The following is a 15938-nucleotide window of genomic DNA, read 5'->3' on the forward strand; positions in this document are numbered from 1 at the left end:
AGGCCCGGGGGCCATGCGCAGGCCCGGGGCCACCCGCAGGCCCGGTGGCCATGTGCAGGCCCGGAGGCCACACGCCAGCCCCAGAGAGGCAGCGGAACGTGGAGCAGATCCCCGGCCGCGCAGGCCCAGGGGTCCGTGCAGGCCTTGGGGGCCCCGCACAGGCGCCGCCGCTACCGCACCGTGCAGGGCCCCTGCGTGACATATTTTTTAAGCTCAATGCTAGGATTTGAACTGCAGTCAACAATGTGGAATCTGGCTCCCAAGGCATAGTGCTTAACCACTATGCTGAGGCCAGTTCTGTTTGTTTTGATGTATTTTTCACCTGAAAAAACCAGAGTGTGATTATTGGGTTATATAGTAAGAGAATGTTTCATTTTATAAAACCACCAAGATGGTTTCTAAAGTGACTGTGCCGTTTTACATTCCTACTGGCAATAAATGAGAGTTCCTGTGGCTCCATGTCCTTGTCAGCATTTGGTGTTGTCATTGTTTCAGATTTGGCTATTCTCATAGGTTTACAGTGGTATCTCTCTGTTGTTTTGATTTGTAATCCCTTAATGATGTCTGATGTTGAACATCTATACCAATGCTTTTAAAATCTTACACCAAACTTTTCAATTTTGTCAGACACAGTACAGTACTTCCTTTTTATTTTTTTCAAGCATGATGATGCTGGTTTGTTTCTTTCTTTTTTTAAACAAATGTTTTTTGAGACATCCCGTGGTTTGGTGGTTAAGGCCACCAAACCTGGCCAACTGTGTGGCTCCAGTAGTGGCCCCTTGAAGAACACACCAGGTGTGTGTGAGTGTGTGCCCAAAACTCCTAGAGGAGAATAGCTTTAAATACGTGCTAGGTACACGTGCATGCATGCCCAAAATCTCTACAGGAGAATAGCGGAGAAGGGATTGTGGCATTGCCATCCCCCATGGGGAGATTTCTCACTTTCTCTATCTCTTTCTCTCTCTCTCTCTCTCCCGCCACCCTTGCAAGTGCCTTATCACAAACAACAACAAAAGAATGTTTTGTCAACAATACATTTTTTTAAAAAGTTTCTTTCATGAGAGAGAGACAGAGAAAGAGAGAAAGACAAAACACATGGTCTCTATGATCCCTCTGCCACCCTCAAACCCCAATCTTCCACGTGGCTTCTGGTATTGCAGAGTGTTGTTCTACCACTGCACCACAGTGGAGAGGTCTGAGGCTGTTTTATTGGGTCAACAAAATACAAAAAAGCTAAGCATAATTCGTGTATGCTTTAATGTATGTGCTCTGTGAGAGTAAAGATTTTGTCTGTCGTTTCTGCATGGTATTCCCTAAAAAAGCACAGTTCCTGGTTCATTCACTAAATATTTATTAAATATAGTGGGTTGAATAGTGGTAACCTCTGAAAAGATATGCCCACATCTACTCTCTGGAATTTATGAAAACCATTTTTTTCTGTAGAGGGTTTTTTGTTTGTTTGTTTGTTTGCTATAGGGCGCATGCCCTCGCCAGAATGGCAGAGACAGAGAGAGAGAGAAAGCGAGAAATCACTCCCCAAGGGGGATGGCCACACCGCAATCTCTTCTCCTTCATTCTCTTCTCGGGATCTTGGGCACACACACCCATGAGCCCGGTGTGAATTTAAGCCACCGGGTCTGGGGCTCAAATCATGGTCGACTACATGGGAGTTCAGCAATATAGCCATTACACTAACTGCTGGTCCCAAACCAATTTTTTCTGGAAAAAGAGTTCTTTATTTTTATTTTTATTTTTATTTTTTTGAGAGGTTTTCACTATAGGGTGTGTGCGTTCGCCAGACAGACAGAGAGAGACATAGAGACAGAAAATGAGAAATCACCCACCAGGGCGGATGGTCACACCGCAATCCCTTCTCCTCCAGTCTCCTCTCGGGATCTTGGGCACGCACGCACACGCATCTGGCGTGAGTTTTAAGCCACCGGGTCTGGGACACGAACCGTGGTTGACTACGTGGGAGTCCAGCGTCATAGCCATTACGCTAACTGCTGGTCCCCTGGAAAAAGAGTTCTTGAATTTGTAATTTAGTTAAGGATTTTGAGGTCATCCTGAATTATTCAGGTAGATCCTAAATTCAATGAAAACTATCCCTTCTGTTTTTAGATTTTTTTGCTATAGGGCATATGTGCCTGCTGGAGAGATAGAGAGAGAGAGAGATAGAAAGTGAGAAATCACTCCCCCCACCCTAGAGGGGAATACCACAATCCTTTCTCCTCCATTCTTCTCTCGGGATTTTGGGCATGCATGCACACATGCCCTGTGTGAGTTTTAAGCTGCTGGGTCCATGACACAAACAGCAGTTGACTACATGGGAGTCCAGTGATGCAACCATTACACCATCTGCTGGCCCCCCAAAAAGTATCCCTTTTATAAAAGAAAAGCAAAGATAGTTGAGACAGACATAAGAGGAAGCAGTGTGACATGGAGGCAGAGACCACGTCATGTGGCCACACATCAGGAGCAGCTACTCAACCCCAAAGTGGACAAGGCAAATAGAGAACTCTGCCCAAGAGCCTCAGGAACAAGCATGGCCATGCTGGCTTCCAGCCTCTAAGCCTAGGCAGCCACAAATCTGTCTTCTATCTCTGTAGAGTGGACTCTTCTGAATTTTAGTATATGAAAGCATCCAATGTGTAATCCTTTGTGTCTGGCTTCCTAAAGAGCATGATAGCACCTCCATTTCTATTCAAAATATATTGTAATACTAAATATATTACTTTCTTGAAATAAAATGTATAGATAATACAGCCTACTTACACATTGTTTTAAAATAATTTGTTATCATAAAAATAATGTTTAAAATAACTATATGGTGGGGCATGATCTACACTAGAACGTTCCACAGAGTAGCAGGAATCCTGAATCTGCTTTACTATTTATAAAACAATATCAAGGCCAGGCAATGGCATTGTGGTAATGCAACTGGACCCACAGGGGAATGTCCTGTGTTTGCGTCTCAGGACTTCCCAGGCACTCTGGACATAAATTCCGTGATGGAGAATGGATCATGGCTTGAAGAACCTTGTTGGAGGTACCTGCCTCTCTCCCTCTCTCTCTCTCCTTCTGAAATAAATAAATAAACTTTAAGACATATTTTAAAAAGAAAAGACACTATTGCCGTGTGTGTGTCAATGACTGTGGCTGGGACAGATGTGTTGTGTTGAAGCTCAGATGCAATCAGCAGCATTTGCGTTGGTAAGCTGATTTCTTCAAATGGGAAACAACTCCTGATAAAGTTCCAGAAAAACTTAAGTTCAATCTTCCCTCAGTCTACCTGGTAGTGTCTTTCTTGGAAACTTCAGTGTATGTTCGCATGTTGCAAGAAATGTTTACTTGTGAAAACAGAGTTAGGCTCTCAATTTGGAGGGTTACAAATGGGTTTCTACTCACATGAATTTCTGGTGGAAGAATCATGTTAGGTATAATATAAGCCAGTTTGTATAGGAGCAGTGTGATCCTGTGCATCGGAAGGCTTGCAGCATCTCTGGCCTTGTCCCCTCTATGTGCCGGTGGTGCCTTCAGCCGCTGAGAAACCAGGAATATCTCCCAGGAGACAGTGTATCCCTGGTGAGAACCCGTCTCAGTGTTCTCAACTTCAAAAGCACTTCCATGTACCTGATCACTTCTAGGTCCACATTCCATCCATTTTCTGTTCTGTCTTAGGTAATGTGTTCTGATTTACCACTCCCCTGGTTCTTATAAACCTGTCCAACCTTCTAGCTTAAAGAAAAAAGAGCTGAACTTTTCAAATCAGTCTTTTGTGTCACTTCTGGTGACCTACATGACTCTTTGATCTCTCACCTTGAGAATATTTTACAATATTCTCTTTTTAAAATGTATTTAAATTTCACTTATTATTATTATTACTTTAAAATTTGCTACAGGCCATGTGCACTCACCAGAGAGAGACAGAGAGAGAGGGAAAGTGAGAGAAAGCTTCCAGGTCTGGGATTCGAACCATGATTGGGCATGCGGGAGTCCAGTGCCTTAACCACCATGCCACCTTCTGGTCCTTACAATAATCTCTTAACGGATCTCTTTTCTGATTGCATTAGCTAAGACTTCCAGTACTATATTAAAGAGCAGTGGAGAAAGGGGGCAGTCATGTCTAGTACCATTTTTTAGTGGAAAATCTTTTAGCTTTTCCCCATTCAGTATAATGTTAGTTATAGGTTTTTCATATATGGCTTTTATTGTGTTGAGGAATGACCCTTCTATACCAATCTTACTGAGAGTCTTAATCATGAAAGGATTTCATATTTTATCAAATGCTTTCTCTGCATCAATTGAAATGAACATATGGTTTTTATCTTTCTTTCTGTTAATGTGGTGTATTACATTTATGGTCTTGCATATGTTGAACCACTCTTGCATCCCTGGGATAAAGCCTACCTGGTCATGATGAATAATCTTTGATAAATGCTGTTGGATATGATTTGCAAGTATCTTGTTGAGAATTTTTGCATCTATATTCATCAGCGATATTGACTGTAGTTTTTCTTTTTTGTCATGTTCTTATCTGTTTTGGGAATGAGAATGATGAGGGCTTCATAAAATGAATTTGGAAGGTTACCTTCCTTCTGAATCTTTAGAAATAATTTGAGTAGGATAGGAATTAACTCTTCTTTAAAAGTTTTGTAGAATTCAGAAGTGAAGCCATCTGGGCCTGGGCTTTTCTTTGTCAGGAGGTTATTTATTACTGATTCAATATGAGGGCTTGTTAGGGGTCTATTCAGGTTTTCTATGTCCTCCTGATTCAATCTTGGTAGATTATATGCAACCAGGAGTTTTTTCATCTCCTCCATGTTCTCTTACTTATTGGCATATAGTCGCTCATAGTATCCTCTAATGATATTTTGTATTTCTATTATGTCTGTTGTAATGTTGCCTGTTGCATCACATATTTGATTTTTCTGGTTTCTTCCTTTCTTCTTCTTTATCAGTCTACACAATGGTGTGTTGGTCTAGTTAATATTTTCAAAGAACCAGCTTTTGTTTTCATTTATTTTCTGTATGGTTTGTTTATTTACTATTTCATTTATTTCTGCTTGAGTCCTTATTATTTATTTTCGCCAGGCATTTTGTTGTTGTTGTTGTTGTTTTTTCAATTCCCTGAAGCATGATGTTAGGTTATCTATTTGCCACCTTTCCATCTTTTTTATGTGTAGTAATTGCTATTAATTTCCCTCTTATGACTGCTTTTGCTGTGTCCCATAGATTATGGAAACTCATGTACTCATTCATTTGTTTCCATAAATTTTTTGATTTCAGACTTAATTTCTTCAGCAGTTAAGAAGTCATTAAGAAGTAGGTTGTTTAGTTTCCATGTGTTTGTGTATTTCCAAGGGTGTTTCTTGACGTTAATACTGAGTTTAATTTCATCATAGTCAGAAAAAATGCTGGATATAGTTTCTATGCCTATGAATCTTTTTTTTTTTTTTTTTTGAGAGGTTTTTGCTATAGGGCGCGTGCACTCGCCAGACAGACAGAGACAGACAGACAGAAAGCAAGAAATCACCCCCCAGGGGGGATGGCCACAATGCAATCCCTTCTCCTCTATTCTCCTCTCGGGATTTTGGGCACGCACGCACACGCGCCTGGCATGAGTTTAAGCCACCGGGTCTAGTATGCGAACCGCGGTCGACTACGTGGGAGTCCAGCGACATAGCCATTACGCTAACTGCTGGTTCCCTTTAATTACTTTTGAGTGAACTAGAATGAGTCATAATGCCTGTAATATTTTGTCTGTGTTGTTGGGCACGAAATGGGCAGCAGTGAGAAACAGTATGTCAAGCAGCTTCTGTAGTAGTCAATAATACCTGAAAAATTTTCAACTCCCCAAATAATGATCAGTTAGATGTGGTTTTTACAGGTTCACAAGAGGGAGACAGAAACATTGAAAGAGTGAACTGGTTTCCAGGAGAGTAGTTCCTGATAAGAGGGGTATGGTGAAGAGGTTAAGTTTCAAAGTCCAATGAGATCACAGCCATGGAATTTGGAGTCATTGTCCCTGAGGCTTTATGGCCTGTGGATTTGGCCTGCTGTGCACAGGCAGTGGTTCTTGGTTTTTAACCCAGAGCAAAGCAGCAGTGGAACTCAAAAACGTACACAGCATCTTCTAGAGGATAGTGGGGAATGCTGGAATAATACTTGGAATTAACCAGCAACTCAAGGAATTAAAAAGAAAGCACCAGAATGTGGGAACTCCTAAAGCAATCCTGCTGACTAACCAAAATTATTTTGAAACAATCCTTCATAGTGGACTTTGCTCCAAGGCGAGGTAACTCCATCTATTACAAGCTAAATAAAGCCTTAGTGAGATCAATACAGTCATGGTAAGATGAGAAGATTTATGATTAAAGCCCATGACAAAGTGATCTGTGCAAGAATACAGGACAGAGCAGGGTTTCTCAGGTTCTCCTGTGCACACGAATCCCCTGGCAGTCTTATGAAAATGGAGATTATAATTCAGCAGGTCTATGGAGGGCCCTGAGATTCTACTCTTAATAAAGCACGTGTGTGTGCATGTGAGAGATGGAGAGGAAGAGAGAGAAATGTACTCCACAAGGTGTGGTCATACCACAACCCTCTTCCTCCAGTTCTCCAGCCCATCATGTCCTGGGCACTCATGCACATGCCTGGTGTGTTTCAGGCTGACTGGACCAGGGCTTTGAACTGTGGTCACCATGTGAAATCCTGCTTCTCTTGAGCAATGCATGTGCCACAGAACTGGCCCAGATTCTGCATTTTTTGAATTTCATTTCCTTTTATACATTCAATCACATTATTTAGCATACAAAGTGAATATTTCAATATAGGAACATTTCTCCCTAGTCCAGTTGATTAAACTGTAAAATAGCTTCAACAGATAATGCCACATTTCTTTGTCCCACTAATGCTTTAAAACAGCTCCCAGGCAGTGCTGATGCTGCCAGTCCCCAGGTCGTACTTGGTGTTGCAAAGGCAGGTACCAAAATTAGCATGTTGCTCTTCACTCTTTCATTACAAATCATGGCATCGTACTGTAAAGCTCTGACAAAATAAATAAATTTGCTCTTTTTTAAATTTATTTTTTTATTATCATCATAATTTTGTTTATATTACATTGGGTTGCATATAACTTTACAGTGTATTACATTGCCTTTTTCAAAAGGGAATGCCATGCATGTCAGTCAATACAGAGACATTAATCTCCCCACTTCATCATTCAATATCTTTTCAATGTTTTTCCCAATCATTATTATTATTATTATTTTTTAAACTCTCAATCACTATTTTTCATTTTGCTTGTAAAAAGACTTTACCCATCATGAAATACTTCTCAGACCAATCCAGTTGAGAATACTATACATGTCATCATCAACAGGTAATAAGCCGTATCTGTTTCCCATTTGTCCTGCCTCTCTATTTGTTCTCTTGCTAGCTTTCTCTATCCTCTTCTCTTCACCCCCCCCCATTTCACACTGTCTTATTTTCGTTAAGTACTTTCACTGCTTTTATGTCCTCCAATATTTCACTCTTTACCATAGAGTGCAGATAGTCGATTTATATTAAGTGGATACATACAATAATACATACAATATCTTTCTTTCATAGCCTGGCTTCACTCAGCAATAGATCCTCCATATCTGACCACTTTCTATTAAATGCCAGGGTCTTGTTATTTTTTATGGCTGAGTAGTATTCCATAGAGTATATATACCACACTTTTCCAATCCATTCATCAGTTTGTGGACATTTAGGTTGGTTCCATGTCTTGGCAATTGTGAATAATGCTGCAATAAACATGGATGTGCAAGCACTTTTCTGACTGAGCATTCTCCTGTCCTTTGGGTAAATACCCAGAAGTGGGATTGCTGGATCAAATGGTAGTTCTATTTGTAAAATTCTATTTGTAGATCTTTGAGGAACCTCCATATTGTTCTCCACAGTGGCTGAACCAGTTTACATTCCCACCAACAGTGTAGGAGGGTTCCCTTTTTACCACATCCCTGCCAACATTTATCACTTTTTATATTCTTAATCTTTGCCATTCTGACAGGTGTTAGGTGGTATCTCATTGTAGTTTTTATCTTCATCTCCCTTATGATGAGGGATGTTGAGCATTTCCTCATGCTTTTTGGCTGTTTGTATGTCTTCCTTAGAGATTTATGTTCAGCTCATTTTCCCATCTTTTCATTGGGTTAATCATTTTTTATCTCATAAGGCATTTGAGTTCCCTGTGTATTCTGGTTATCAGTCCCTTGTCTGAGGCATATTTAACAAAAATATTTTCCCATTCTGAGGGTTATCAGTTCACACTTGTTACTGTGTCCTTTGCTGTGCAGAAACTTCTTAGTCTGATATAGTCCCACTTGTCTATTTTAGGGATTATTGCCAGTGCTTTGGGAGTCAATAAATTTGCTCTTAATAGTCCTATCTATTTTGGGAAGTACAGGCATTAAATTTTGATTTCTGTCTTCTGCTTTAAAAAAAAAAATAAAAACAGAAGAAGTAAGATTAGAAGATTTCTTTATTAATGGTCTCATAAAAAAAAAAAAGACCCATATTGAGTTGTCTTTATTTTAGGGCTGAAAATACCTGTGCCACTTATTGTACCAATGCTCCCGATTACTGAACAAAGTTAAACTAAATCCAGTATGTTGCCTACATACATTAGGGTGAATACGGCATTCAAAAAATGTTTAACTTGCCCCAGCCTGGTGGCACATTTGGAAGCAAACTGAACTGCAATGCTGGAAGCCATGTGGGACCACAGGTTTGGGTCCCAGCTCATCTTGAAAATATGCAGGGCATGTGCCCATCTGCCCAAGATACTGACAAGCTAGAGGCCTGGGGAAAGGGAATCGTGGTGTGATGAGAGAGACTGTTAAGAGCACTTCCCTCTCTCTCATACACATACACGTGCTCTCTAAAATGAATAAAATGTAAAAATTTAAAAAATGTTTAATAGGCTCTCTGGTGGCATGGTGCTTAGGATGGCTGCATCCTATAGGGCTGACTGTACAGTTCAGGTCCCAGACCCAGAAGCTTGCGAGACACAGCAGGTGCATGTGTGCATATGCCCAGAATCTTGAGGAAAGGGAGAGATGGAGGAGACAGGATTGCTGAATGTCATTCCCTATGGGGGATGCTTTCTCACATTCTTTTTCACTGTTTCTCTCTGTCTCTCTCTGATGAGCACATGTGCCCTCTGATAAAATTGTTTTTTTAAATGCTTAACTAGATGTTCCATAGGAATAGTTATTTTTGCAGTTATAACTTGAAAACAAGGCTTCCTGATTTGAATGTTAGATTATCTTTAGTGCAGAACCATCCCTGGTTTGGAGGTAGGTATCATCAAGTGGTAATTTAAACCAGACACTCTAAACTAAGATTTCTTGAGTTGTTTTTATTGTTGTTGTTTTTGTCTCGTTTATTCATTTTTATTTCTTCTGAGAAAGAGAGAGAGACAGGCATCCCAAACAGGGTCTTCTTACCACCATCCACCTCCAGTCTCAGTTGGCATGTCCAGAGAGGTCCTAGGATGCAAACACAGGACCTTTCCCATGTGGGTCCTGTTCCAGTATCACTATTCCACCACCCGGCCCCAGACTTCCTGAATTCTAATCAGTTATGCCACTTACTTACTAACAGTGTGTCTGTAGAAGAGAGTGCCCTGGTTTATTCATGTGTAGAATGAGTCTGCATGTTGAAGGTATTATTGGATTAAGTAGGTTAAAGCTCTTAAATAATTCCTGGCTAATATATGAACTATGAGAGTATTTGTTAAGCATATGATTAAAATAAATAATGTGTGTATTAATGCCAAATCTTAATTGCTCAAGGTCCAGTGGAATCCAGAAAGCCTGTTCTCTTTTTATCAACTAAAATAGCATTCTATAATACAAGACTTTCCCAGTAAATAGATAGTCAGAGGAGATTTGAGTCAAACTGGGAATCTCAAAATAAATGCATGTCATTTAGAAATTCATTCATTTTCCTTATTTGGTTAGACTAACCTCAGATCTTGGGTTTTGCAGTTGGTGATGTACATTGGTCAGATGGCCAAGGACATCTTGAAGTGGCCCCGCCCCTCCTCCCCTCCCGTTGTGGTGCTGGAGAAGAGAGTGATGGCTGAGTATGGAATGCCGTCCACCCATGCCATGGCGGCCACTGCCATTGCCTTCACCCTGCTCATCTCTACCATGGACAGGTACCAGGTGAGCTGGTCTGACTCTTCTTCAAGTTCGAAGATTACCCACATAATGAGGAGGCAGGCAGAGGCTGCACTCCAGGACTTTCTCTTAGAGCTCCTATGAGGGACTTTAGCATTTATGAAATAAAGACTATGGGCCAGCCAGGTGGTGTGGTGGTTAAGACAGCTGGATCCCACATGGCTTACTGTGTGGTTTGAGACCCCAACCTGGCAGCTTGAGAAACATTCTAGGCATGTGTGTGTGCCTGCTCATAATCCTGAGAGGGGAATGGAGGAGAAGAGACTATGGTGTAGTCATCCCCCCTCTTCCCACACACACCCAAGGGTGCTTTCTTATTTACCCCCCTCTCTCTCTGGTGAGCACATGCAACCCATAGCAAACATTAAAAAAAAAGAAAGAAAGAAAAGACTGAGGGGAACTGACTCCTGTTGACCCTGTTCACAACAATTTACTCATAAATAAAGGGATCATATAATAATGTATACTTTTTTTCCTTCTTTTATTTTTTCCTTTTTGAGAGGTTTTTGCTATAGGGCGCATGTGCTCGCCAGAAAGACAGAGAGACAGAAAGCGAGAAATCACCCCCCAAGGGGGATGGCCACACCGCAGTCCCTTCTCCATTCTCCTCTCGGGATCTTGGGCACGCGCGCACATGCACCTGGCATGAGTTTAAGCCACCAGGTCCGGGACTCAAACCGCAGTCAGCTACATGGGAGTTCAGCAACATAGCCATTACACTAACTGCTGGTCCCTATACTATATACTTTAGCAGGTGTGCCTGAGAGGAAAGGTGGGCACCATTAATGATCACACCAGGACAAGTAACATCATGCAGGTTCTTCCAGGTGGCCAGCAGTTCTGTCTGCCCCTCAGCAAGCATCTGCCTCTGAGCTGCTTGACTAGACAGCACTTGAATCCAATGCTTATACTCGCTGTTTAGAACAGACACAGAGTTTATGATCCTAGTAAATGATCTTCCAGGGCTAAGACGATTCTACCAAATTCTTCTGCCAGACTCTCCAGGCTTGGAGCAGAAGACAGTCTGTGCCCCCGAGTAGCCACCAAGAATGCCTCTGCCCCTGAGCTGGGCTCAGCCATTAGAAATGATAGCTTTCATTTTTCTGGACTGTCTAAATGACAAGAGATTAATAAACATTGAAAACAGGAGGATTTCATGTAATTTCTGCTTAGTTGCTAGTTATAGTAAGGCCTTTAAAAAGGTTATATTATTACTACAATGAAGTTTTTCCCTCCTTTTTTAGAACTATTGCTCTAGTTTTGTGTGATTTCATAAGTTTTACCTTCTGCCTGCTAGAAATTGTGAATTTCATTAAATCTAGCAATCTTGCATGTAAGCGGCGGAATCATTTTGCTCTGCCCTCTTGCCCTAGAAATCTAGGGCCATTGCACATTGCAGATTATGCAGAAGCAGGGGGTCAGTCTGACAGGTCTGGAAGAGGTCAGCACTAGTGTAAGGTCTAGTTCTACCTCTGCAGCTTTCTAATGGGCCCGTGGGTTTAGATCTCCATTTCCTAAATGGAAAGGGACAGTCGCCACAGACACAGAGAGAGAGAAAGAGAGTGAGAAATCACCCCTAGGGTGGATGGCCATGCTGCAGTCCCTTTTTTTTCACTCTCCTCTTGGGGTTTGAGGATGCACCCACACATACCTGATTTGATTCTCAACCCACAGTCTAGACTTGAATCACAAAACTGACCATGTGCGAGTGCCTTAAACCCCATACCACCTGCTGGCCCAGCAAGTTCTTCTTTGTTTTGGTTTTAGCTATAGGGAACATGCACTCCAGTTCTACTGTGTCTCATTTGCATGTTTATAGGCTGTGTAAATTTCTATGAACTATGTTCCTGTGTACCTTCCCCTTCTTCATTTCCCAACCTAAAAAAAAAAAAAGAAAATGTTTCTAGATAACCAGGTTGCTAGTCTAGAGAATGCAAGATTCAGATGGGCAATTACTGCATAATGGATCCTGTTCTCACCTACGACACCAGACGTGCATCTCTGAGCATGATCTTATATCCTCGTGTTCTCTTCTCCTCCTGCAGTATCCCTTTGCTTTGGGACTGATGATGGCCGTGCTGTTTTCTACCTTGGTGTGTCTTAGCAGGCTCTACACCGGCATGCACACAGTCCTGGTAAGATTTTATGGTCAAGTCTCTTCGTGAATGCATAGCATTATGGTTAATGTGTTCCTCGTACTACTTATTTATAAAATGATTTGCATGGATAATTGTGTTTCTCATCAGGCCAATGAGTTTTCAGGAATCAGTATGTGAGGTCACATGTATAATAATAGTCATGAAACATTGAGACAGTATCAGTGAGTTTGAGCCAGCCCAGACTCTCAAGTCTTTGAAGGGCTGGGATGATAAGGAAGATTCAGGTCATTTATTTTCATGTCAGTTTACCCATGATACAGCAAGCAATGTGGACAGAAGCATCCATGGTACAAGGCAATGGCATAGTTGGTCATTAGATCCTCACAGAGAGAGGCCTGAAATCCAGGGGTCTTCACTGTCCTCACAGGGTAATGATATCGCCAGATCAGAAGAGTCCAGAATCATGGCTCTGCTTCCCTCCATACTGTGTTAGGCTGAAGGTTGTGGTAGGAATGAGGAAATACAGCTGCATTCAAAGGCCTGTCTACTCTTTTACCATACTAGGAATTTTCCCAGGGCTGCCGTGGTTAGCACAGTTAAAATTACTTGAGAATTTTATTTCTGAGTACATCATCCAGCACTTGAAGTTACAGAACATAAAGCTGGCTATGGTTTGCCACAGAGGCACTATTTATCATTGTAACTGGTGCAAGAAAGAGTTCTTTAAAAAGAAATGGGGCCTTCCTCATTGTGTTCATCTCAACCGAGAAGCTCAAAAGTTACATTAGCAGGGCCGGCCCCTTAGTGCAGAGGTTAAGTGCTGTTCAGAGAGAACCAGATCCCAGACAGCCTACCATGTCCCCTCTTCCAGGGGCAATATGCAGGACGCATGAGTACTTGGCCAAGAGCCTGATGGGATGAAGAAATAGAGGAAGAAGGATTACAGCATAACCAGGCCCTGTGTGTATGTGTGTGTGTGCTGTGGGGGGAGGTACCTTCTCTTTCTCTGATATGTACATATGCTCTCTGGTATTTAAAAATAAATAGCAAAAGACCTTAGAAAGAAAGGTCTGGGCCTCCTTGTTTCTCTCCCTGGCATCTGATGTGGGTTATCATGGAAAAGGTAGGAAGGATGGAATGGAAGAGCAGAAGAAGCCCAATAGACAAAGTTAAGAAGATCCTTTGTCAAAATAAGCAAAGACAAAACTGAGAGGCAGTAAGCCCGGAAGAAGGGGGCTTATGGCTTCTGGAGAATCTATGAGAAAGCAATGTTAGGCTTCCTCTTATAAAGTAGCTGGGGCCAGGTGGTGGTGCAGTGATAACACTGCTGAACTTACATGGAGAAAGGATATTTTTAAGCTGACAGGACTGGGACTCAAACCCTCACTGGCCATGTGAAATTTGACTTCCTTTTCACAATGCCTAACCTTAGTGCTACAGTGCTGGCCCCAAATAATTAATTTTTAAAAATTAATTTTTTTCCCCATGAGTAAGAGAGACAGAGAAACACAAAGAAACAGAGATCCCTAACAAGGTCCCAATGCTATGATCCACCCCCAGCCTCAGCCAGCACCCAAATCATGAGCAAGTACATGCCTGGTGTCCTCAAGGAGGTCTCTGGATTTGAACTGCAAGCCTTGCTGTGTGGGATTGCCTCACAGAGCATTGTGTTTTACTGCTGCACTACCATCTGGCCCCCAAGATAAATAAGTGTAATGCAATACATTTTTTTTAAGAGCGATTTTTGCTATACGATACATGTACTTGCTGGAGAGACAGAGAGAGACATGAGACAGAAAGCGAGAAATCACCCCCCAGGGGGGATGGTCACACTGCAATCCCTTCTCCTCCATTCTCCTCTTAGGATTTTGGGCATGCATGCACACATGCCCAGCATGAGTTTCAAATGGCCAGGTACAAAACTCGAATTGTGGTCAACCATATGGGATCCAGCAACGTAACCATCATACCATCAGCGGGTTTTGTTAATGCAATACTTTAAAGAAAATTAAGGCAGGAACCAACAGTTAGCGTAATTGCTATGTCGCTGGACTCCCATGTAGTCGACTGTGGTTCGAGTCCCGGACCCAGTGGCTTAGAACTCACGCTGGGCGCGTGTGCGTGCGTGCCCAAGATCCCGAGAAGAGAATGGAGGAGAAGGGATTGCAGCGTGACCATCCCCCCGGGGGGTGATTTCTCGCTTTCTGTCTCTATGTCTCTTTCTGTCTGTCTGGTGAGCGCACATGCCCTATAGCAAGAACCTCTCCAAAAAAAAAAAGAAAAGAAAAGAAAAAAGAAAATCAATGCAAAAAAAAAAAAAAATCCATGATGAGAAAGCATCCAAATTTTAAACAATGATAGGATTTGCCCCTGCATTTGCATGACCCGGGCCTACTTACCTCACCTCATCTTGGCCCTGACTAATGTACTGTGTGGGCTAAAGTGGAGCTCAGATCTTGGAAATACTGAATCGTAAGACGTGGCCCATCTTCTCATTCTACCTTCCAAGGCACGTCCTCACTGTCCCCATCCCGTTGCACACTGCAGCTGGTGGCTTCTGAGAGAAGGGAAGGGGCACATTCTCGATTTGCTACACTGCAGCATCACATTCCAAAGACGTTCCCCACAAACACGTTCATAGGCTTCAACGTGCAATTAAGGAGAATTCTCGCGGGTGTTCTGGCATTTCTTTTATCTGGAGCTACTTTTTCATTTCCATAGTTTTTAATAAAAATGACTATGGGACCTCAGGTTAAAATTAAAACCTAAGTAAAACACAAGAACATGAGCTGTGGACAAGAACAAAGAACACACAAACCCCCTTCAAAAAATAAAAGGCAGCCACATTTCTTTCTGTTCTTTTTAAAGTGGGATATGGGATTGGGGAAACAGATATTTGCAAGAAAATCGATTAGGCCTCTCACTCAGATGCAAGGAATAAAACAGCCACTTCTCGGGGAGTATCTGTCCCAGGGGAAACTAGAGCAAAGGCCACAGTGACTGTTCCTCCCACCCCATCTTGTTCGACTCTTGGGAGCCAAGCCTTCCTTCATACTCATAATTTTATTTCATGAAGATCATAAACTCTGACTCAGGCTCAGGCCCAAGCACTAGTCAGATTGCAGAAATGGAGCATGACCTATGGTACAAGCGTGTGTGATTTCTAGTAGCAGAAAGGAGTGGTTGGTTTTAATAGCAGGCTAGAGTGAAATGATGGATTCCTCATCTTCCTTATTCAGCAGTAACTTAATAAGCACCTATAGGAAGCCAGGCGTGGAGCTAGATCTGGGAGATATGGAGGTAAACAGACCTACCCACTCTCCAGAGTCTCCAGGTCTATCAGAGGAGACAGACGGCTAAGCCGCTGATGGCTTGATATGACAAGGGCTGTGGTTAGCATGGACCAGTTGGACAGAGGCAACTACAAGAGCATGCCTCACCTCCGAACACTTCACACTCTCCAGAGGATGCCATGTGCGATGGCTCTCAACCCCGGCTGCATACTCGTCTCTGGAACTATTTGTGCACTCCCATAATGGCAACATTATTCCTGACAGCCTAAAGGTGGAAGTGTCCACGCAGACGAGTGTCTACATGAAATGTG

At 42.3% G+C, this 15938-nt stretch overlaps 1 protein-coding gene across 1 annotated transcript in view; it reads left to right on the forward strand.

Moving 5' to 3' along the window:
- Positions 1 to 15938, forward strand: part of SGPP2 (sphingosine-1-phosphate phosphatase 2) — a 79932-nt gene that overhangs the window by 40264 nt on the left and 23730 nt on the right. Inside the window, exons 2-3 of the mRNA XM_027769052.1 lie at positions 10041 to 10220; positions 12281 to 12370. Of these exons, the coding sequence (XP_027624853.1) occupies positions 10047 to 10220; positions 12281 to 12370 (264 nt within the window). The 5' untranslated portion in view covers positions 10041 to 10046. The remainder of the gene's footprint in view (positions 1 to 10040; positions 10221 to 12280; positions 12371 to 15938) is intronic.

This window comes from Tupaia chinensis, unplaced genomic scaffold, assembly GCF_000334495.1.
Source record: "Tupaia chinensis unplaced genomic scaffold, TupChi_1.0 Scaffold148296_1, whole genome shotgun sequence".
Taxonomy (NCBI): Eukaryota; Metazoa; Chordata; class Mammalia; order Scandentia; family Tupaiidae; genus Tupaia; species Tupaia belangeri.